The sequence below is a fragment of the Rhizopus delemar genome, genomic scaffold, assembly GCF_000149305.1.
Source record: "Rhizopus delemar RA 99-880 supercont3.2 genomic scaffold, whole genome shotgun sequence".
Taxonomy (NCBI): Eukaryota; Fungi; Mucoromycota; class Mucoromycetes; order Mucorales; family Rhizopodaceae; genus Rhizopus; species Rhizopus delemar.
In genome coordinates, this window is record NW_027137828.1 from 4,673,369 (window position 1) to 4,696,214 (window position 22,846).

At 36.9% G+C, this 22,846-nt stretch overlaps 7 protein-coding genes across 7 annotated transcripts; 6 read left to right on the forward strand and 1 right to left on the reverse strand.

Annotated features, from left to right (window-relative positions):
• Positions 1–421: 421 nt before the first annotated feature.
• RO3G_04048 (uncharacterized protein) lies at positions 422–2,732 on the reverse strand (the record flags this gene model as incomplete). Its single annotated transcript, XM_067658638.1, has 3 exons — positions 422–1,121; positions 1,183–2,249; positions 2,415–2,732. 3 exons carry the CDS (start codon positions 2,730–2,732, stop codon positions 422–424), a joined length of 2,085 nt encoding a protein of 694 aa, XP_067514739.1.
• Positions 2,733–3,257: 525 nt separating this feature from the next.
• On the forward strand, positions 3,258–4,763 carry RO3G_04049 (uncharacterized protein; the record flags this gene model as incomplete). The annotated part of the gene is made up of 1 exon (XM_067658639.1): positions 3,258–4,763. One exon carries the CDS (start codon positions 3,258–3,260, stop codon positions 4,761–4,763), a length of 1,506 nt encoding a protein of 501 aa, XP_067514740.1.
• Positions 4,764–5,472: 709 nt separating this feature from the next.
• On the forward strand, positions 5,473–8,820 carry RO3G_04050 (uncharacterized protein; the record flags this gene model as incomplete). The annotated part of the gene is made up of 3 exons (XM_067658640.1): positions 5,473–7,092; positions 7,150–7,650; positions 7,735–8,820. The coding sequence occupies 3 exons, from the start codon at positions 5,473–5,475 to the stop codon at positions 8,818–8,820; spliced, it is 3,207 nt and encodes a 1,068-aa protein (XP_067514741.1).
• Positions 8,821–11,866: 3,046 nt separating this feature from the next.
• Positions 11,867–12,121, forward strand: RO3G_04051 (uncharacterized protein; the record flags this gene model as incomplete). Its single annotated transcript, XM_067658641.1, has 1 exon — positions 11,867–12,121. The coding sequence occupies one exon, from the start codon at positions 11,867–11,869 to the stop codon at positions 12,119–12,121; it is 255 nt and encodes an 84-aa protein (XP_067514742.1).
• A 3,340-nt stretch (positions 12,122–15,461) lies between these two features.
• On the forward strand, positions 15,462–15,672 carry RO3G_04052 (uncharacterized protein; the record flags this gene model as incomplete). The annotated part of the gene is made up of 2 exons (XM_067658642.1): positions 15,462–15,577; positions 15,618–15,672. The coding sequence occupies 2 exons, from the start codon at positions 15,462–15,464 to the stop codon at positions 15,670–15,672; spliced, it is 171 nt and encodes a 56-aa protein (XP_067514743.1).
• Positions 15,673–16,466: 794 nt separating this feature from the next.
• RO3G_04053 (uncharacterized protein) lies at positions 16,467–17,088 on the forward strand (the record flags this gene model as incomplete). Its single annotated transcript, XM_067658643.1, has 5 exons — positions 16,467–16,517; positions 16,594–16,620; positions 16,680–16,717; positions 16,993–17,030; positions 17,081–17,088. 5 exons carry the CDS (start codon positions 16,467–16,469, stop codon positions 17,086–17,088), a joined length of 162 nt encoding a protein of 53 aa, XP_067514744.1.
• Positions 17,089–17,979: 891 nt separating this feature from the next.
• Positions 17,980–19,229, forward strand: RO3G_04054 (uncharacterized protein; the record flags this gene model as incomplete). Its single annotated transcript, XM_067658644.1, has 4 exons — positions 17,980–18,077; positions 18,130–18,398; positions 18,458–18,607; positions 18,670–19,229. The coding sequence occupies 4 exons, from the start codon at positions 17,980–17,982 to the stop codon at positions 19,227–19,229; spliced, it is 1,077 nt and encodes a 358-aa protein (XP_067514745.1).
• Between the last annotated feature and the right edge of the window lie 3,617 nt (positions 19,230–22,846).

Genomic DNA, 22,846 nt, shown 5'->3' on the forward strand with positions numbered 1-22,846 from the left:
GAAGCAAAAGAAACAAACACAAAAATGGCTGTAACTCAATTATACTATGGGGAATTGAAATATCAGTTTTGAGCTAATGGGATTTCCGATTTGCATAAGCGGATCTTTAATAATGCAACATATTTTTCCCACAAAGATGATTGTCCCTGAGCATGTATTTCTGCCAATACATAATAGTAATGATTATTGCTCTAATAATAAGTAGTTATCTCAGCGGACACTAGCGGGACAATTTCCTAGGACACCCGCTATTTAGTGTCCCGACTAAAATAACTGCAAATTTAAAATTGAAGAGATTGATCAGCTTTAAAATAAAAATAAAGTAAAAAAATATGCCTATAGACTATGTTTTAACGGGTTTTTAAACAGAATACTTTCTCAATTAATACGGTACATCTATTATATTTCTTTATTTTTCAACTTAATCTATGTACAATTTAGAGATATTTTCTCCTATCGAATCTAATGATGTTTGCAGAGCTAGACGTCTGCGTTCTGCAATTTGAACTGCTGTGTCAGTTGTTATCGAGTGTTCTTCTGCGTAGTTTTTTATCGCTTTGATAATGCGCATACGTCGATAGTGGAAAGTTTTATGACTCTTGGGGTACCATGGCTTTCGTGATTTATTTAATTCTTCGATTAAAAGGCCCCCTCCAAGTCCAACGGTGTACTCTCTCCAAAGGCCGTGAATTGTGTGTACGCCTTCACTCCATCTATGAACACCCTGTGTTGAGGTTGCTACTGGCACTGATGATGTACTAGCTTGTTGTCCATCAGAAGCATTAAACATCATAGTATCGATTGTTGTTTGGGGAGGAATAGATAGCAAACCGGCTTGTGAATCACTTTGGATCTCTGATGCTAAACCATTTGATGTGACCCCAGTTACAGTTCGGTTTCCATCCGAAAAGTCAACAGTTACGCGTACAGGAACAGGAGCTCTTCCAGTCGATATGTCTTCAAGTTTTGACTGAAATTCTTGATTTTGTTGTAGCAGCAATCGTAATGAGGCATCCTGTGCATTAAATCTGGTATCAAGCTCCTTAGCTAACGCTGGCATGACACGAAGCAATGTAATTTCTTGTGGCGTGCTATCTGACAGAAGAAGTTCTTCCAAGTTACTACATATTAAAAAAGGCGTTAGTATGGGTGTACCAGAGTGAACCAGTGCGCTTTTTCTACCTTTTGAACGTTACAAATAAGGGATCGCTGAATAACTCGTGCTTGAAAACAGGGTGTGCCGGGAAATCTTTCATTATTAATACAGAATCTTGCAGGAAGGTGATTCTTAATTGTTTCATTAATATGAGAAATCCTCGGGCAGCAACATTGTATTCAATGGCATTTGCATCAAGTTTATCCAGCCATTCATCAACAAGAGGAAAGACCTTTTTCTGCAATTCTACACATGGATCAAGATTTGCCCTTGGTAAGTAGAAATTTCCTTTCACTTTTCCGAATCCAGCCAAGGAACGCATAGCTTCTCTAGGGAGACCAGTAACATATGCGCCGTTCATTGAATCGGAATTCCAGCGGCCAAGTCTTCTAATGCTTGCATCTTCAACACCACCAAGATCACACATACGTGCACCTGCACCACGAGCCATATGTGTCTTTTTTGTAGAAGACATATTACAAGCCTTAAGGGCTGACTCCATTGCTGCATAATGACTAGCGTAAGACCACTGCTTTGTTGGATCATGGGGATCAGATTGGAGTAGCTTTGTATGATACCAGTTTCGAGATGTTGTAAAATCTGGAAAAGAGCGGCACTCCACATGATACATTTGAAAGAAATATAATCCCAGCATCATAAAAGGACATATTTTATAATCCACGTTTCTCATACATGCACTAACTTCCAAGCGTCCATTCTTGTTCGTTTTTCCGTTCTTCATAACCAAAATTAATGCCGGGCAAGCTTGTTGACTTGGACCTTCTCCTTCCAAGTTAATAGTTTGCAGATCTGGAAATTCGGCACCTCTAGCGGACTCACCACGTAGAAGACAAAAGTGAGATAGCAAAAACGCAAGACCATTTCGCAAATTTGATAAGTTATGCTTGTTAATGTAGTAGTTGACTATACGAGATATTTCTTCACTTGTTGAATATCCATCCAGGACCGTATTTACACCTCGATCTTCAAAGTTAGCTCTTTTCGTAAGTTCTTCTCTTCTTTGGCAAGCCTTGATCAGTTTATGACACGCCGCGCGGGGATGTTCATTACTATTGATTCTGCTTGAGACTTGCTGAGTGTACAAATATGTAATTGCTGCAACATACATGTATATTGAAGATAGCTTTATAAATTTGTGTGTACTTCCTTTGCGCTTACTCATACGATTAACCACCTTAAGTTAAAAAAAAGTTAGCATTATCTAAACTTTCAATGATATAAATATTATGTACATTACCTCTTTTTTTAAGAACAAATGAAGTTTTGGACCAGTCACTGTGTATTTTTGCTCTGTAGGTAAAGAACTATACTTTTTATCGCACCAAAGCTTGAATTCTTTAATTTTAGGGCCATATGCTCTTGTTGTGTTTACAGGTGCAGTTCTGTCGTAGTCTTCGTTAGTTTCGTCAACTGCCTTCGTTTCTTGGTAAAACGTATCTTCGTCGCTGCTACTATCCTGCTCATTACTAGCTACAGCAGTGCTACCATCTACTTGAAGCATATCATTATCACCAATAAGAAGATTTTCATTAGAGTTTGATGAAGAAGAAGACATTTTACTTGGGATTTTAAAGAATAATTAAGAGAAGATTTAATTGAACGTAAATAAAAACGACTTGTCAGGTCCCTTCATATATACAACGAGTACATATGATAGCGGATCAAAGCGGAATATTGCTCATAGTGACTAATGGATAAATATATAGTCATATACATGCTAGCTTTAAGAAATAACGAAGAAAAAGCGGATCAAAACATGTAACGGATGAATGCGGATGGTGACGGAAATCAGATTAGATGTCCTTTGAAATATAAAACAGCAATTATGCAACATATAATATCATTTCGAGTAGCTGTCATAGTTAAAAATAAGCATATTTATGTTCCTGATTTGTAAATTTTATTTGCATAAAGTTTATTTTACAGCGGTGTCCCGAGCGAGAAATAACTGCTGTTACTATGCTTCCAGTCTCAATTTACCAAATGTTTGAAAACTTCGCCCACTTTTTTGAAAAAAATTGGCCAATTGTGTGAAGTTAAATTTCCCAGCAATAAAAATTAGTTTGCCCAAATTCAAGCCATGGTTCTTTCCAATAAAGAAATTTTAGTGCCTAATAAGGCAATTTTACCAACAAAGCCAAAAAAACTCTCATGGGTGAATGTCGTTCAAGCTGGTCAGCAAAGAACCTCCAGTTTTCTTGCAATGTCGACCAACCCCTCCAACCCTAATTCGCTTGGTATTGGGTCTGGACAACCTTCTACCGTAGCAGACAACCGTCCTTCGACTTTTACACCCTCCACCATGCGTCCCTTTCTGAAGGGATCTGTTCCTAATTCCATCTTTGTCGACATCACTACTGTCACAGACAAAAAACTCTTCTTAACTGAGCTTACTTCGTTTTGTAACGGCGATGAACATCTTTGGGCTGTTGCTGAGCAGATTCGTCGAGATTACCACAAGCTGTATGCTGAGCTCACCGTTTCGCCAGCCATGTATGCACAACTATGTTCAGACGGTCTTCAACTTCCTTCCTTTGTTGACCGTTTTCATGTTTTTCCATCGCTTTCACCTTCAGCTACGTTGTTAAAGGTTATTTTAGCAGGTCTTCCTCACCAGTATGGTCGACGAGAAGGAGGCCTCGCTCAACTTCACGATGACATGCAACGCAACTTGTCATCTTTTGGTACTGTCGTAGACAGTGGTATCATCAAGGGTTCTTCTGGAGTTTACTTCGGAAAAGGTTATGTGGTTCTGGAACAGTTTCCGAAGACCACTGACAACACCGTTGAACACCGACTTCCGGAACTTCAGCATAATGTGCGTTGGGTATATCAACCGCTTGATTACTCCTCGCAACCTCGCCCTTCGCCCCTTCTTGCAGAAGTCGACATTAATGTCCACGTCACCTGGTCATCAATGAAGCCTTATTGCCGCTATTGTCACGGGGACCATTCTTTGAATAACTGTGAGGTTCGTCAAAAAGCTATCATCTGTTACTGGTGTAATGGCTCTGGCCACATTGCCAAATACTGTGATCGCAAAAATGTGTATGGTGAATCTGGCGCTCCCAACAAAAAGAGTCGCAAGATTCCTGCTAAATCAGGGGAAGTCTTATCTACAGAAGATATTCCAACAACTGTAGCTTCATCCGCTGAGCCTTCTACGGAGACTGTTGAAATGATTAGGGAGGTGTTAAAGCCTTCTAATGATGTTGATACAATTGTATCTGAACCCACAACGTCACTTCCCGCTCCTCAATCTCTTGGAACAGCGCAATCCAAGTATGCCCGTGTTCTCCGTTCCGCCTCCTCCCAGTCGTCACCAGCTAACGATGTTGAGGTTTCAACTAGTACTCCTTCTAAACGAGTGAAAATTTGTCCTCATTGTGGACGAGAAGGTCATCTTCGTAAACAGCACCACGAGTGTGCATTTTACATTCCAAAAACGAAAAACCTTGATGTAGATGCTCAGCGCTCAAATGAGGACACTGATATGGATGATATTGTAGCCGACGGACAAGAAGTATTTAATACTGACCATCTGGACGCACCATCTGCTGGTGTTGATCCCCAAACCTCCCTATAATCTTATTATTATGATATTATCAAATAACAGTATGGCTTATCACTCTCACGAAACTTTAAACCCCCCAGATATCTCTCAATCTTCATCTCATACTAATTTTCGAATTGCTACTCTTAACTGTCGAAACCTCGTCAAGTCTGCAGATGTATCAACTCGAAATCACTTTATTCGCTACCTTCGCACACATCCTCTTGAAATTTTAGCTCTTCAAGAGACACATGCGTCGACTATTCCATTACAACAAACCTTCCATATGCAATTCCAAGCTTCAGACAGCTTATGGTCTCCCCACTGTGGCTTGGTTTGTTTTTCTGATCTGCTGTCATTTTCGAACACCAAATATAGCGTTTGTGGTCGTGTCATAAGCACAAGGGTTACTCACGTTCATGGTGCTTTCGATCCGGTGACAATTACAGTGGTATATGCCCCTGCTGGTAGGCGTGATCGGTTCACCTTTTTGGAGGAATTGGCACAGAATGGTGCCTCTCTACTACCAGAATTTGGGTCTTCTCGTCATATCCTTCTAGGGGATCTCAATTATTCCTATGCTACTCACCTTTCATCTAGTGCTCCTTGTCAGGCACCATCTTCTTGGTTGTCCTACATTGATTCCTATTTTATTGACTGTGTTACTGACACCGATTGCTCTCCGGTTGCCACGTTTTCACGAGGAAGCTCCTGTTCTTGCATTGACTATATTTTCGGCACAATGGACATGTTCGACTGTAGAGTGGCCTCAGACGTCACTTATATACAACCATCTTGGTCGGATCAATTCCTTGTTACGTCCCATTTTGCTCTCCGGTCTCCAACACATGCAACAATCCTTGGCAAAGGAGTATGGCGTGCACACCCACGATTGGCATCCTCTGAAACCTTCCAGGCTCTGGTTGCGCACACCGTTTTTACTACCGTGTCTACCTTTGATCCTCATATGTCCCCACAAGACAAATGGGACAAGGTCAAAACATCCGTTGCTCAAGCTGCTAAATCATTCTCTCGTCGGTCAGCATTCACTTTAACTAAAGCTGAATCGCTTTTGCATCGCAAACGATCCGGGATTGTGAATCGTCTTGCTGCCAATGCAAGTCTTCTACCAAGTCTTACGCCTCAGTTGTCAATTGTTGAAAGCCAACTGGCATCCATACAGCAGTATCACACAGAAACATTGGCATTACGGGCAGGTATTCGTTGGAGAGAACAAGGAGAACTTTCAGCTGGATACTTGAAACGCACTGCTGCTCAACGTCAGACCCATCAGATCATGAAGCAATTGCTCCATCCTGTCACGTCCACACTCTGTTCCACAACTGAGGAAATGATTCATGCTTCTGTTTCCTTCTACGGTAATCTTTACAGTCCTGACCCTATTGATGACAATGCAGTCGAGGATCTTCTGTCGACTCTCCCCTCCTCTCTTTGCCTATCTGATTCAGATCAACGATTTTTAGCCAACAGTTTCACCTATGATGCTCTGCTGGACGGTGTCTCTCGTTGCCCGAAGCGTGGCAGTCCTGGTCTTGATGGCTTACAGTACGAAATTCTTCGTCTCATTTTCATTCATCCGTCCTGCCGAGATCTTCTGCTTCAAGTTTACAATGATGCTCTTTCCAAAGGGATTTTCCCAGCTTCATGGTTTGGTACTTCTGTATCTCTACTTCCTAAAAAGGGGGACCTCAAAGATCTCAAGAACTGGCGGCCTATCTCACTGATTAACACGGATGCTAAGGTCTTCACTAGACTTCTTAATGCCCGTATAGTGAAATGCGCTTCAAAATTGATTAATCCTTATCAAACAGGATTCTTAGGAGGGAGGTTCATTGCTGACAATGGACTATTGGTGAAACTCATAATGGAACATGCCCGCCTCACGTCGTCTACTGCCATTGGACTATTGCTGGATCAGGAGAAGGCATATGACCGGGTCCACCCCGCCTATTTATGTCAAGTCCTCCACCGCTTTGGTTTTCCTTCTTCTATCGTCAACAGTCTTTCAACGCTGTTTTTCAACACTAACCTCCACCTCAATATCAATGGCTTTCTTTCTCCACCGATTCCTCAGCGTAGAGGCCTCAGACAAGGTGACCCCATCTCGCCGGTTCTGTTCAACCTTGCATTCGAGCCGCTCCTGCGACGTATTTTATCAAGCCCTCATGTCTCTGGATTCCAGCTTCCACGGTCTGTCTGCTCTCCCCCTGACTTGGAGTCTCGCTCCAAAGTGAAATTACTTGCTTACGCGGATGACGTTGTCTGTTTCCTAAATGATCCCCACGAGCTCAATATTTTACATGAGCATCTCAATATATATGCTAAGGCTTCCAACGCAAAGGTAAACTTTAATAAAACAGAAGCAGTCTCCCTCTCAGGTTCTCGCTTATGCTATCAGCGTATCTGGCGGACACCTCTCTTGCAGCAACAGATCCACTCCTGGCACGACAGCTCATCTCGTGATCCGGTCATATATTTGGGCTTCCCTCTCCATTCTTCCATTGCCCAACATGACACCTATCTTACTTCGCTACTGTCTAAAATTACGACTGGTATGCAACTGCACTCTCATCGGTCTTTGTCTGTTCGGGGTCGTGTTACTATTTTAAACTCTTTGATCCTCTCCAAATTGTGGCATGTGCTCCGCATTCTTTCCGTTCCAAATTTATTCTTCAAAAAGCTGAAATCTCAAATATCAGGGTTTGTTTCTGCCAAAAGATCACCACGGGTTAGCTTTGAGACCATGTGCTTTCCTCGCAACAAAGGTGGATTGGGGGTTCTCAATCCTCACATCCAGCAAAGTGCTCTACAGTTGAGATGGTTATTGCCTCTTCTTCATGATCGTCCTTGCTCTCCTACCTCCGACTTTTGGCACCATCGTTCGTTACAATCGTCCGTTGTATAGCCTCTGCTCGTCGATCATCTCTTGAGGCATTCCTTACTTGTTGGGTCCCAAGTGCCTATACATTTGGATTATCGCCAGGCGTTTGTTTTTCCTTCCTTACGACCTAAGGCTTTGACCCAATCCTCTGATGGTGTCTTCTCTTTATTTTTCACGGCTGTGGATAATCTTCCGCATCTCTTTGACCAGGTCGTTATCAATCCGCAAACAGCTCTATGTCTTAAGCTGGGTGATGTTTCTGTTTTCTCGTCCTCTTGTCCATTACCGAAATCGATGGCTCAGTTGCCTTGTTCCTTGGCTTACAAATTCGATTCTACCAAGGGAAGATTACAACCAAAACTCCCCGCCGAAATCTCCATTCACCCCTACCTAACTAAACGGTTTCTAAAGTGGGTTCGACTTGATCAACTGAAGCTTCAGCCATTCTTTATTCGAGCTTTCCTGCGTCCTGCCTCATCGTTTACTTCAGTGACCCACTCTCTAGTCGACATGTCCCCTTTTCTGGTTACAGTGTCCTTAGTTGATCATCCTGGGGTCCGCCTCCGTCTCACCTCTCGACGTTATCGTCGTTTATGTTGTCCATCAGAATCTTTTTCAAGCCTTTATCCGAATCTTACCTCCTCCAAATGGCTCGCCTTATGGCGCTTCCCTCTTAGACCTCAAAGCTGTGACATCTGGTACAGGCTACTTCACAACAAACTGCCTTGTCGATCGAACCTTTATTGGACATCAAAAATTTGTCATATTTGTACTGCACCAGAAGAAACACCCTCTCATTTCCTCCTCGAATGTCCTCGTAAACTTGCCGTTTGGTCGTCTCTCTGGGTCTCGCAGTTTGAACAGCCTTTCTCGACCTACTCGTTACGATGCGCCCTTTTTCTCTTGCAGTTTCCTACTTGCCGCCCCACTGCTATTCAAGAGCCTTCAATCTTCTTTGGTAGTATCTTGTTAGCTGTCTGGCGCAACCACTGGTCCTCGATCTTCGATCAACGTCCTTTTACTACTTCTGCCACAATAAGTTCTACTAATCAACTTTTGTCTGCCTCCTTGCAAGAACTACTCATTTCCGATGGAATCTCTCCTGTACCTCTTCCGCATTTAATACTGCCATGTTCTTCATCTCGACGTCGATCTCACACTTATACGGGTGACCTCTCTTTCAACTAAATCATTTCATAAAACAAAAACAATTTAAAATCCTTAAAATCTACAAAAACACATCACATGCCATTTTAAATCGGTTACTTAATAAACTCAGAGACTTGTCTCCTTATAAAAAAAAAAAGTTTGCCCAAATGTTTGCCCAAGTCCTTCAAAATAATTTGGCCAAACTTGTGGTTAAAAAATGCTATAAATCTTCTTTATTCAAGCACTTGGGAAAAATATTGATAGAATACTGGATAAACTTTTGTAAATGATCGACGGGAACATCTATAACTGTTGTAATAAGAGTTATAAGTGCTGTTAAGACACAGGTAATAGCTCTTAAGAGAGAAGACGGATTGAAGGATTATTAACGTATATTAATAAAGCATAAGTATTGAAAATGAGCACCAGGATGATAGGTTGCCAACTTATATTATATTATTATTTAGAGTTATGGTAATAGTTAGATGATTAACGATTGATTTTGAGAAGAGTGTTATCAGTATAAGAAAATAAAGTAACAACAATGTCGAAAATAATAATTATGGTTATTAATAACTGCATCTTATTTGATAGTATGAAAATAAAGTAATTGCGATTCGAATGGGAATGTGCGCTTTGTATAAGGTGTTTAGCAGTAAGTGAAGACTTGAAAGAAACAACAAATGAGAAAGACTGAGGGAAACACGAAAGGAATCAATTACAAATTATTAACAACTATATTTTTAGTCAAGATAAAACTGAAGAAGTATTTATTAGAAAAAAAAGGGCCAAGCCATATTAGATTGGCTGCAACAGTGCGTTAATATGACAAGTTGATAGCATAAGTGTCGTTTGCATGAGTCCCTTCTTTTTTTTTCCTCGATATATCACTCCCACAATCACTTTTGAAAAACGTATGAAATTGGGTACTATAGGTACCAAAAAATCGTATTTTGGGAAAGTAATAGAAAATTGGAAAAACATCATACATATTTCTTTTGTGATTTCTATGATAAGAATGTTGCATCAGTGCTTCAGGAGGACAGAGCAGCGTTGCGACCGTTCATGGACTTCATGCAAAAATTAAAAGGGATGAGTAATCCCTATTCAATCATATTTACTCTATTTACCATGATTTCCATTTATTAGTGCATTCAAGCTGGATACATGAGTTAATTTACGTTAACAAGGCAAGATCAAAACAAGCATACTCGTGCGGAACATTACTCAAAAATAAACAAATAAGGTAATATGTCTACGTCACATTGTTGAAAAAATTTTACATTTAGTTTTCCTTTGTTTTTTCTCTTTCTTTAACACCACGTAGCATGCTGAACAACAACAAAAAGGACAAGGACATTATTTTTGACATTTGAAAATGCAAACTAAAGAACCATACTCAAATCATCTGAAAATCGATGGTCTATCAACATCTCCAGCCATACCTTGATGACTCAAAAAGTTCAAAATTCATTTTCATCTGCACCTTTTCTTCATGCCATGCAATTTAACAATCAACTCCTCACTCAAAATATGTCTTCACACTATCATGTCAGTTAATACACAGTAGCAGGGTTTCTTTTCTATTTGAAAAGGCGTTTGATTATGAGAAGTGTATTGAAGGGGATTTTGCCTCTTGAAAGACTGCGTTATACGGAAGCGAAAGCAAGCCAGGAATCCTTTCCTTTCATGACCTTCAGTATTCTTCTGACCTCTTTGCGTGCAGTCTTTGCGTGTCGGCCTAACGATCAACCAGGCACTTGATACCCTCGCTCTGACCTGCAGCAAAGTAGCTACGTGCAAATATTAACCTAGAATCGAAGCCAAATATCCTGCTTACATGATCCTCATCATCCTGTTTCCATTGCGAATCTATATTTTATGTAAAAGCCCAATTGCCACATAAATAAATTAAGCTACAAGAAAATCGGCTATTTTATTATACAAAGATACATATTAATTTATTATAAGAACTACATACTTGAGCTTTATATCAAATGAAATCTGTAGTTCTGGTGCTTGAAAAGACGTGAATGGCCTATTTCTTTATAAGTGGATAAACACAGGGCATGGTCAACCGGCACCTCCATCAGATACTATTAAACAGGGACACGTTTTGAGATATCATGGTAATTGTTATACATAGTTATGAAGTTATTATTATTAGTGAGCACTGTAATCAAAACATTTGATATAGTTGCTTACGTAGTTTATTCAGTGTTAGTTCTATTTGTTTGATACCACAAATTCAAGAAAAAAAGGGGACTATTTTGAAGCACAATTTATACTATGAGTCGCCCCTTCGTGATACCAGACACCTAAAAGCCAACCTATAACTGTCAACAAAGTGTATCAAAAACTAATGGATTTAGGACGTATATCAATGATCAATATAGAATCAAACAACTTCTATTCTTCCCAAAAGTCTTACAGCATAATATGTATGTTTTTATTTTTTTCTTTAATAAATTTTGAAATAAATGATAATTTCATATACTTCTTTACAATTGCCTTCTTTGTTCTGGCATTCTATTTTTCTGGGAAGCTCTTTACTTCCTCCTACAAAGGGGAATTAATAAAAAGGGAATAATCAATTATATGCATTTATACATACCAAGACAAAGTTCAGACACTCCATCGCTCTTGAGAGGCTAATTAACTCAGATTCAGACTCGGGGAGTCTGAACTTTCTTAACACCACTGGCACATAAATTCCCTCTTCGACAAGTGTCATCTTCATAAGGGAACAAACAAAACCTGAATATATGATGTTAGAAAAGTTTGGTATTAATATGTGTAAAAAAACGCTGATACCCTCACACCATAAGCCTAAGGCAACCGGGGCTTCAATGCCTATTGCTGCTTGATTGTCAATAGAGTACTTCATATGTTTGCATAATTTGACGAAATCGTCTTCAACTTGATATTTGCTGAATTTGTTGGGTCTTTTCAGCTCGACATAAAACAAAGAAATTTCTCGTTTGTGGCCTTTATAGCCCAACATAAAGTCAGCTTTCTTTTTGGAAGGCACGTTTGGGTCCGAGGCATCACTTCTAATATAATACAGCAATTAGTCCATAGAAATATGTGTGTCTCAAGTGATAATGGCCGGTTTACATACCCCGAACAAATAAAGTCTTTGCTGCAAGATTTTAAAACAGCTTCTCTAATCAATGGTTTAAGATATCGATCAAAGAACATATCTTCGGATCGTTTACTACATTTGGTTGCCAACGAAGAGACGAACTCCAAGCAAGCGGCCTTTACATTTACATCCAGCTCTGAGGCTGGCTCAAAGGTAAACGTTGAGATATCAACATCATCATTGTCGAGTGCCTAATTAGTAAATTTCAGAGAAAAGTTTTTTTTTTTTTCTTTAGAAGTTTAATAATTTACATCAGACGCTTTTTTCAAGTACAACATGCATTCATCTGATATTTTTGGCATTGAAATTTCTTTGTACGCAAATGCATGCAGTACTTCCATTGTTTGTTTTACATACGAAGTGATACAGAAATTAGTATCCCATCTATTAATAAGGAATATGTACGAAAGCGATCTATTATACGTTATCATAGATTAGGCACATGACAAATTCGCTTTTGGACTTTAGTATAATCTTACAAAACACGCATAGAGTTTATATTTCCCGTTTTTTCAACGGCCTGGATGTTTTGATCTCTGAATTTTAAAAACAATTTAGTAACGTTGGTGTCACCTAAAATCAACTATTTCTATAGATTAGTATATCTAGTGTTGTATAGTGTTTTAGTCTAAAAGGAGATGATTTCAAAAATTATGGGACTCTTTTTTTGAGACGCCCACTCAAATAAGCAGAGTCTCAAAAAAAGAGTCTCTCATAATTTTTGAAAACGCCCCCTTTTAGACTAAAATACTGTAGCAATTAAATTTCTATATCTAAGAATACCCAGCTGTTGGGGACCCATTTTTTTTCTCCAGGACCAGAGAAATAATCAATTTTTTTGGTGCGTTTAATTTCCAAATCGGACATGGATGATTGAGAGGACTCAGATTCATTGTTAGTAACTGTCAGTAAAAAAAAATTGATTAAAGAATTGGGTGCTTTTAAATAAGTTTTCCATAAAATAGTTGCGTAAGTTACCCTCCTCAAAAGCTCTCTTTTTGAAATTCAAATAAGCATTAAGCTCAGCGCGGTTAGAATCTTCGATTAAATTAGTGGTGTTCTTTGACATTTTGTAGGAAATAAAGTAAAAACGAATTTCTTTTGTTTGTAAGGGATAAAAACGATAAAATCCTAATGTTGGCGAAACGAAGTCGAATAATGTGATAGATGCCCACCCATGGTATCGCCGATACTTAGGCTTTTAATTCATATTATTATACTTGGTATCTTATTCCCACCCTAAAAAAAAAAAAAAAAAAATTGAATATATGCTTAGGCAGAAAGATATAGGGAAGAAAGGGAAAATATTATTTTTATTATAAATAAGGAAAATAAAGCGTGGCTCAGAGAGCATCTATCACATTATTCGACTTCGTTTCGCCAACATTAGGAATTTAATTGTTTGCTTTTATTACGATTGTATCTCAAATCAATTTTCAATAGGATTTGCCACTGACTACACAAATCATAAGAATAAGCCTTGTAAAAAGGCTAGGAATATTCCTACTGCACCACATGATAGAGTGGATTAATCCAAAGCACAGTAAGCCTCGTCTTGCATCAACGCTATGTCTATGTCTTATTCACCTAAAATCTCTAGTGCTATGGAGTGTAGATGCTCTCTCAACATAAACTGGACGACAACTCAAGAACCCATCCGACAAATTTGGCGACAATTGAAGATGACTCGATATTGGTACCTATCCAAGAGGCTCTACATGTTCTATTCCCTTTTGATGTCAATTTCCAAATGGATACTAGCAATTTGGAGATGAAAAATATTCACGAATCTCGAGAATTTATTCCCATACATCAAGAAATTGATAATGCTTCTCAGATAAAGCAACAGGCTGCCTATAACAGAATCCTTGTTAGGGCTCTTCAGGATACAACTTTCGGCATCACATGATCAGCAACTCTACATCATCAACTCCGAACTACACTCCTGGTTATCAGCAGCGCAAATACATAGTGCTCAAGTCTGATGACGCTCCATCTCATTCTCGACAGTAATGAACAATGTATTGAAAGAATTACTATTCAACATTTCTTCATTAGATTTTATTGTTTTGATGAAGATTCATGATATCCAAAAACAATTCAAATTTACACGTTACTTGTGCTCTAAATTTTAATATAATGGCCTTTCAAGGAACACACACCACCTCAGACCATGTGAGCTTCATCAATGTACAATTTCAAGCATCTCAATCCTTATGGACTCGCCATTGCGGCTTGCTTTCCTTCTCTTCCAACTATCAATTGTCAGACAATCTAATTCCGCTAAACCCACGTGTTATTCTTTCCTAAATCAGTCATTCACAAAATTTTTATGCTCTTTTCCATGTACTAGTGGTTTATACTCCAGCTTTTATAGGTAAGGATAAAAGAGAGTGTTTAGATTCCGTGTTAGATGCCCTCGCTTCTATATCTGGTATTGGCCTACATCAAACCATTATCCTTGGCGACTTCAATTATTCTTATTGTCAACCTCATCTGTCAACTCAAACATCCCTTAGATGAGTGCCATATTTAGAAGAATCTTTTTATAACGTGATGCATAGCTGGAATATTAGTGCTATTCCAATCTTTAAACGTAGCAATGAGATCTACTCTATATTACATATTCGTTAGTAATCAGGTGCGCCTAATGCTAAGGTATACCGACATATATCGATTACACTCTTCATGGACTGAATATGAATTATTCTCTCTTTCGATTAACCTTGACTGAACACCCGCTAAATAAACTTATATATTCTTTGAGGTCAGCGGAAAGCTTTGGTCATATTTTGTGTTGAAAACTTTCAATTTTCTTATTTTTTTTTTTTTTTTTTTTTTTTTTTTTTTTTTTTTTTTTCAACAAAACATTATTTTTCAAATATGAGTTATCCTTAGTGTCTAAGTCAAAAAAAAAAAGTATGGATAAGGCTATTTGAATTTAAGTAAGTAAATAAATATAAAAATGTTGTTTTGCTTTTTTTCTAAAAAGTAACCAATCTAACTCTATTCACTTTGACATCCTAGCGACAAAAACACGAACTTGGAGGATCTGTATGCTCTCAAAGCAAATGTATTTGTGTACTTGTGTTGACTCTGTAGTAGCTACTCCGTAGAGCTTCCTTCTCAGGGATTTAGTGTCAACCTTATGCAGGGACAATGCTAATATTCTCTGTCTCGTTCCAATTTTAACAAGTGACAGAGGTCAAAACATATCTGGCATTGTGGTTATACTCACGGATGCTAAAACAACAGAAGAGAAATGAAGATAATTGATCGATCTTTTTTGAAAGTTAAAAGTAGAATATATTTGAACGAATTTTTAATACTTTTTACGATTAACATTTTTTTCAGACTTTAATAATGGAGTCATATGAAGTAATTGAAGAGTTAAAAGACTCTCGTATTGCAAAAATGAAGAAGAAATCAAGAAAATTGGAAAATCATGAGAATATCTCGAATTTTTGTGATAAGTTCAAGATGAATATCTTAATCAAGTTTTCCACAAGTGTATAAAAGAATCAAGGGACCACCAATGAATAGCTCACCGATAAATCCAGATGGTTACTTTGATCAAATTTACTCTATTGAATTGATTGCTTTTCTTTCAACTGTTTTCAACTTGATTAAAGTAATTATATTAGTTGTAAAGTAATGACCACTGTATAAAGTCAAATGATTTATTAATTAGAGTATTCAAAATGCTGTTTGAAACCACTCAAAACAACAAAGCCATACAGCAATAAAATATTACGAAAAAACTCTATATTGCAGTTTTTTCTATTTCAACCAATATGAATAAATGTGGAAGTAGGATTTCTTCACTATCTAAAATCAAAATGAGAATAAAATGGTGAAGTGCATATCGTGAATCTAATACAAAAATGGAAAAAAAAATTGTTAGCCAAACACAAAAAGATACTGCCATGAAAAGACGAGGAGATGATACTAACACTACAAAACTGCATTGATTAATGCTAGTACGAATGCAAAACATTTTTACCTGATTTTGAACCTCCAGTTATCACTAATAAAAGCTCATCAGACTTCCGTGGTAAATAATATTAATACAATAATCACGGATCAGTAAAATTGAAGAATTCAAATTTCTAAAGGATTTTTATTCACTGTATTGATTTTTTTATTTGCTGCCTATTAGAATTTTAATTACCTCCAAAAGTTATAACTGCCTTTTGGTTGCGAATTGACTGTACCTCCTAACATATACACAACACCAGAATCCTGGTACACGAGAATGTCTTCCAGATTGCTTCAAAGAACAAGGAAAATTGGTATTCATATCAAAACAAAAATGGCATATACTCCTTTGAACTAAAAAATGCTTTATAAAACGCCAGAAATGAATATTGATATAGTTTTGAGAACGAAACTGCACAACGGCATACAATTTCTGTTTTTACAGCTCAAAGTTGATTGAGAATAAATTGGCATACTGAAGTTTATATTCTCTAATTCATAATAGGAGAATTTATATTATCACTAATAAATTTCACGGCATGTTTAGATTAGTTATTAGTAAATGTGTACTTTATTTCAAGCAACATATACTCCTTTATATGGATCTCATGAAGTAAAGGTTGAGTGCACACTTCAAATGGTTGTTTGAATATTCATACTAATAAATTGTTGTATTTGTCTCTTTACAGGTACGAATGTCTGCTACGTTCTTTAAGGTTAATCCTGTTTCCTAGTACCTTCAAATGTGCATCTAACAATATTTTTTATCTAATAGCAATACAGTGCCTATAGCGACAACAATTTATTAAATCAGTAACATTCAAGCTATACCATTTATAAAACACAATGAATAATTGCTTCCGCTACATTCATACATAACATCAAAAGGAAAAAAACAAGCATATTATCCGTTTCTAGCAGCCAGAGCCCATATTTTACATGTATTCGTTATAGCGCATGCTTTTATGGTATCATTCAGCAATAATTAATTATCACGGCTCTCAATATTATTGTTTTCAAGTAATTGAAGTATATTAATCCTATGTTAGGATATGTTATATGAAAGACACAAATCTTTTTTTATTTAGTTTATTATCGCGACTGTATTGTGCATGGTATGGCTCAAGTAAGTCTTTTTTGATATTAACCTGAATGATACAAGATAATTCCGTATAGATAACTGATATAATCCGGTATAGTAGTTGCTACACATAAAAAGCTCCTCAACATCAAAACTTGTTGTTTCATATGGTTAATGCCTTTATTAAAATAGTGACCCACTTATGCAGTAATATTTACTTTATTTTAATTCAAAATAAATAAGCACGAACTATGCTTTATAGAGGCAGAAGGTTTTCAGCTTCAAAAGAATAAACAAATCCATTTGAGATAATTCCATTTTGTATGTAGCATCATTAACTGTAGAAGCTTCAAAATTCTGGCTTCTGCGCATTTGTTTTTTCTAGAAAGGTTTGTGTACTACGTTGTAACAATACGGTATCCTCCTTTGAACAAATCTCCTAGTATTGCAACACTCTCCGTCAAATATGAGCACAATAGCTTTCTATTGGGTATTTTGATCCGATCATTTTCTCCCGTTTAAAATTACCTCCTAATTTACTAATCAAATGGTGCTTCTCCCCTTTATTTAGTCTTTCTGATTTAGGTTTCGTAATATATTACACATTTTTGTTTCTAGTAGTGCCATCTCCCCCTTTTGATACTATTGCCCCTTAAGTAATTATGACAATAATAACAAAAAGTATACATATAACGTGTTTACTTTACTTGTAAGATAAACTAAAATCACTTTCTTTTCATTATTCTCTCTTTTTCCCTTCATTTTTATATTATACACTTCATCTTTTTTGTTTTCTTGACATATTAATTAATTCATGAATAACACACTAGAAATAAACCAAAAAAAATTTCCTCTACAGCCAGTTGCATCACACTACAATCAAACCATTGATGATCAAGACGATAGGGACAACGATGCTTATTATTTTCATGACGCTTTTAACAATTATACATTTTCAGTTGAAAAGCAAAGAGGTTCAACTTTTATAAGCCCAATGACTGCGGATAATTCTACCTTGATTGAAATAAAAGTAGGAGTGCTACTACCTTTCCATCAAAACAACGATAACTGGACAAAAATAATGACAATGAGGTATACATTTTCTTTGCATGTAAAAGGCTTTTGCTTGACATCTTTTTTGCAGCGGCATATCTGCTATTCGATTGGCTGTTGCTGAAATTAATGCCAAGCAGATGATACCAGGGGCGTATATTACGTTAATAGAAAAAGACTCGTACCCAAAGCCAGTTGAGGGTCAAGCAGCAATCACGCAGGCCGTTTATTCTGCTATATCTTTAATTCAAGAAGGGGTAGTTGGAATTATTGGTGACATTTCTTCATCTTGGACCTCCTTTTCTGCTTTGATGACAAGTACTCTAAAAATTCCACAATGCTCATTTTCTGCTGTGGCAAGTAAGCAACCATTAATTTGTATGAATATTATTTAAAAATGACTCACTATCATTTATTAGCTTCGTTATCAGACAAGTCGCAGTTTGGTTACTTTTTCAGAACAGTGCCTACAAATTTACTATATTCAGATGCCACTGTATCTTTCATTGTTAGCCAGGGGTGGCCAGTCATGGGTGTTTTATATTCTGATGATGATTTTGGACAACAGCGTAACATGCGAAGAATCCGATAAGCATAAAAAGTAAATAACTTTGTTTAAATAATTTTTTAGTGTCTGAAAGTGTTGTCATGAAAGCGCGTGTAAACGGCATAAGTGTCAAATCGTATCAATCATTTTACGAAGATGGTCCTAAAAGCAATATAAGAAAATCTCTTGATACCCTAATGTCTACTGGTGTTCGTATCGTTTTCGTTGCTGCGGAAGGAAAAGCGCAGTTGACAGTGCTTACTATAGCAGCACAAGCTGGATACATTAATAATGACACCGTTTGGATTACGACAGATATGGAAACAGATGATCTATTTGTCGCTGTAAACAACTTCAATTCAATTTTAGAAAAACGTGCTAATCACACTGATATTATCCCAGCTAATTACAACTTAACAGATGATCTATCAAAAGCAGTAAAGCAATCCAACAATGACTCAATTGATCCTATCGAATATTCAGCAAGAATGGCATCCAATCTAACTACTATTAATTACAATCAAACATTTTCAGGTGGAATATTTGTCTTTGAAGTCTTGAAACAGCTAACAGGATATGAACCATTTGATACTTTTCACAATAAATGGATACATCTCGATCCTCGCCTGTATGTATCAGTATAATAGCATATTAACTTTATAGAATCACTAAAATTTACAAAGTTATCCTTATGGAGGACAGACTAATATTAGTAGCAATGAAGGAATGGCATACTCTTGCATGATGGTAATGGCAGACGGCTTCAACAGAACTATCTATAACTCAACAATGCCAACAACAAATACAACAAGTATATTAGAGCAACTTGCCGCAGGAGAACTAGGAGAGTATATGGAACCTTCTACATTTAATACGTCTTTTTTAGGGCCTATAGGGCCTGTTGTCTTTGATCAAAATGGTGACCTAGCTACCGGGTAAGCTTTAAACAATAGTCATCAGTATCATAAAACCTCTAATATATATTTTTCATAGAAACTTTAGAATATATAATGTTCAAAAAGGAGCTCTGATTGACATAGGAAGAATCGTAGCGGGCAACATGAACCTTACTTCACTTCCCATGTATCATGATGGAACTACAAAAGTATATAAGCTAAAATATCGTTTATAATATTTCATGCTTTTGCTTACTTCTTTTCCTTTTTCTTTTTACATTTTTATCTCGTAAATTTTTTATCAGTATAGGTTCCAACTGGAGTACCTGACAGGTCATATTTGAATCCTGGATACAAATCGCCTGTATCTATTACATTGCTATCAATATCTGCTTTCGGCACAGTCGTTGCGTTGTTCAGCATGTTTATCGTGGTCGCGTACCGCAAAAACAAAGTATTTAAGGCATCAAGGTATACATATATTTATAAAAAGATATAGCATGGCTTATGTTTTATAATTAACTTCTCTACAATATAAAAAAAAAGTCCATTGTTTTGTGTCTTAGAACTAATAGGATTTTTATTGACATATGTCTCAGTCGTATTTTTTCTTGGATATCGTACTGCATTTAGCTGTACAATGATACCAATCACATTTCATTTAGGATATGCTTTAATTTTAGGGTAAAATAACATTGATTATCTTTTTCTTTTATTTGTGTTAATATTATTCGCGATAGAAACCTTATAGCAAAAAACTACCGTATATATCGAATCTTCAACAATATATTCATCACTAGAACAATTGTAACAGATAAACAATTATTAAAGGTATCAGGTGCTATAGTAGCAACAACTGCAGTAAGTTATTGTTTTATCTCTTTTTTTTTTCTATAAAACAATGCAACGAAGATTGCTAATAAATATAAAAAAGATTATTTTGGTAGCATGGTACTCTTCGTCTTCTGTCTCTACTATTAACAAGCCAGTGTCAAGAAATGCATATTATATTGACTGCGCTTACGATTCAAATAGTGTTACTGCTTTCATGATATTGTTAACAATATCTGCTTCCTTACAACTTGCATTTGCCACATTTCTTGCTTTCAAAACAAGATCAGTTGGCAGGAATTATTCAAAATATAGCGAATACAAGCAGATAGGAGTATCAGTGTAGTAAGTTATTTGAATGACATAAATATTTTATACTGATTGTATTGCCTTTAGTAATATATTCTTTTCAGTGATTATAGGGTCTATCGTTTTTTTTGTACCGACTACCGATTTTTATACGCGCCATTATCTCACAGCAACTATGATCGTGTGGGCAACAACATTTTCGCTTCTAGCTCTTTTTATACCCAAATTACATGCCTTTTTCTCTCCTTCAAAAGATGGTAGTGATGGCAACCATGGCAAGATGTCAGATCTGAGTAGAAGAAAACGATATACAAAGACTTCGCTTGACATGGCCGATAATAATCAAGCAAATCATGATGGCGAGGAACAAGTAAAAGATAACGAAATTGCTTGTTCGCCATTTCAGTTTGACTACATGAGTCGGAGCGGCAGTCAGTATTCTGGTTTAAAGAGTCTAAATTATATGATTAATAGCATGTCGCAATATGGTCCATTTAACCCTTCAAAGGTAAAGCTGAACAATTTGAATAAAAAAGGTCCAACAGATGGAGTCACAATGGAAGTACATGAGGTAATGAATTTCTTTGCAAACTTACCCCCTTTTTTTCACCATATCTAACATAACTTAGGCTGAGGTTCCATTGCAGTACACCTTTCGATACTTTCCATTCCTTGCTGCTTGGGAGATGGTACAAATCATTCTGATGCCAGATATATCTTACTTTAGTTTTTACTCGGTATTTTTTTTTTAAAAAAAAATACGATGTGAAGTTGACCTTTATTTCCATTTAGAAAAAAAACAATCGTGGACGCGTTTTTGGATATTGTGGAGCATCCATTGTTTCTTCAAAAGAAGACTCCTATGTTTTAAAGATCCATGGTAAGAGCATGTGGACTGTTTTGATACAAGTTGAAACCGAGAAAGATTTGCTTCAATGGAACAACTGGTTTAACAGTGGACCTACTTCCCAAAGTGATTTTTTAATGACAGATGAAGCCACTTGTTTAGGATCACCATCATCTTCATCCAATGACAAAAATTTTCCCGGAAGCATGTATAATAACAAGTGTGAGGATCAAAAAGCCACATTATGCCAAGACAGATCTTACACCAGACAAGTAAGGCTGGATTCCGGAATAACGATAGATCATTTATTGACAGCTGCTGATGTATCAATTGGATTTGAGAGTAGCATTATTAGCCGCAACGATAGCATCAGCGATGATGAAGAAAGACGAGGCAGCGAAATGACACTTGCTGATGCAGCTAGCAGTAGCTATCATTATGAACCTGACCTGGATGTCGTAAGACATTATGGCGAGGAAGAAATAAGCCATGCTAAACAGATGCAAGAAAAGCGGCAACGAGAGCAAGGCACCACAAATGAAAATATACTGATACCAGATTCAAATGATCAGTCCTCAGAACAGCAACCAGAAAGTAGCCATTTTGCTCTTGATGCAGAAACATACAAGCTTCCTACTATTATCCAAAGTGGTCACGAAGATAGCAGATCGTCTTTTTTTGCATTGTTTAATCAGCCTGTATGTAGTGATACCGTACCGGATACAACTGATAATTCTTAACAATTAAATAAACATGTAAAAGGAAGTAAAAGAAAAAAACGAGATGTGATGGCGAGAATAACTGGAAAATGTTTCATATAACTTAAAGTAGCATACATGCATTGTATTTGAGTTATGCCTTTTCCATTCTTTATTATTTTATTTCAAACGTATAAAATTCAAACAGTGTGCATATTTTTGACAGATCCGACTTGGAATAATTTGTACGGCGCACCTAGACTTGAATGAATCTTATAGCAGACACAACGCCTCGACATTGTACGTGTCACTTTTGTCCTCTTAATTCATTGAATTGTTGTTATTCTTGCCAAAAATGCTACATTTGTTATTCCCATAGAAATCATCGTACTCATGATTTTCTATGAAGAAAAAAAGCGCAACATGACTAGAGCAAAACCCGCAGATCAAAAAGAATGAAAACCACCGAATGGATTTGAAAATCACGATTTGGGAGCCAATAAAACTACAAAACTCGGAAATTGACTTCATTCTGTCATGATTAAAAGTATGACTTAATTGTTATACCAGCATTAAAAAGCTAATCGGAATTCCAAAATTAAGCTTTCATTTGACAATCCATGTGATCAATCTTTCTTTTCTCATTTTACTTTGTTTCAAAGTGGCTGCCATGTTACCAA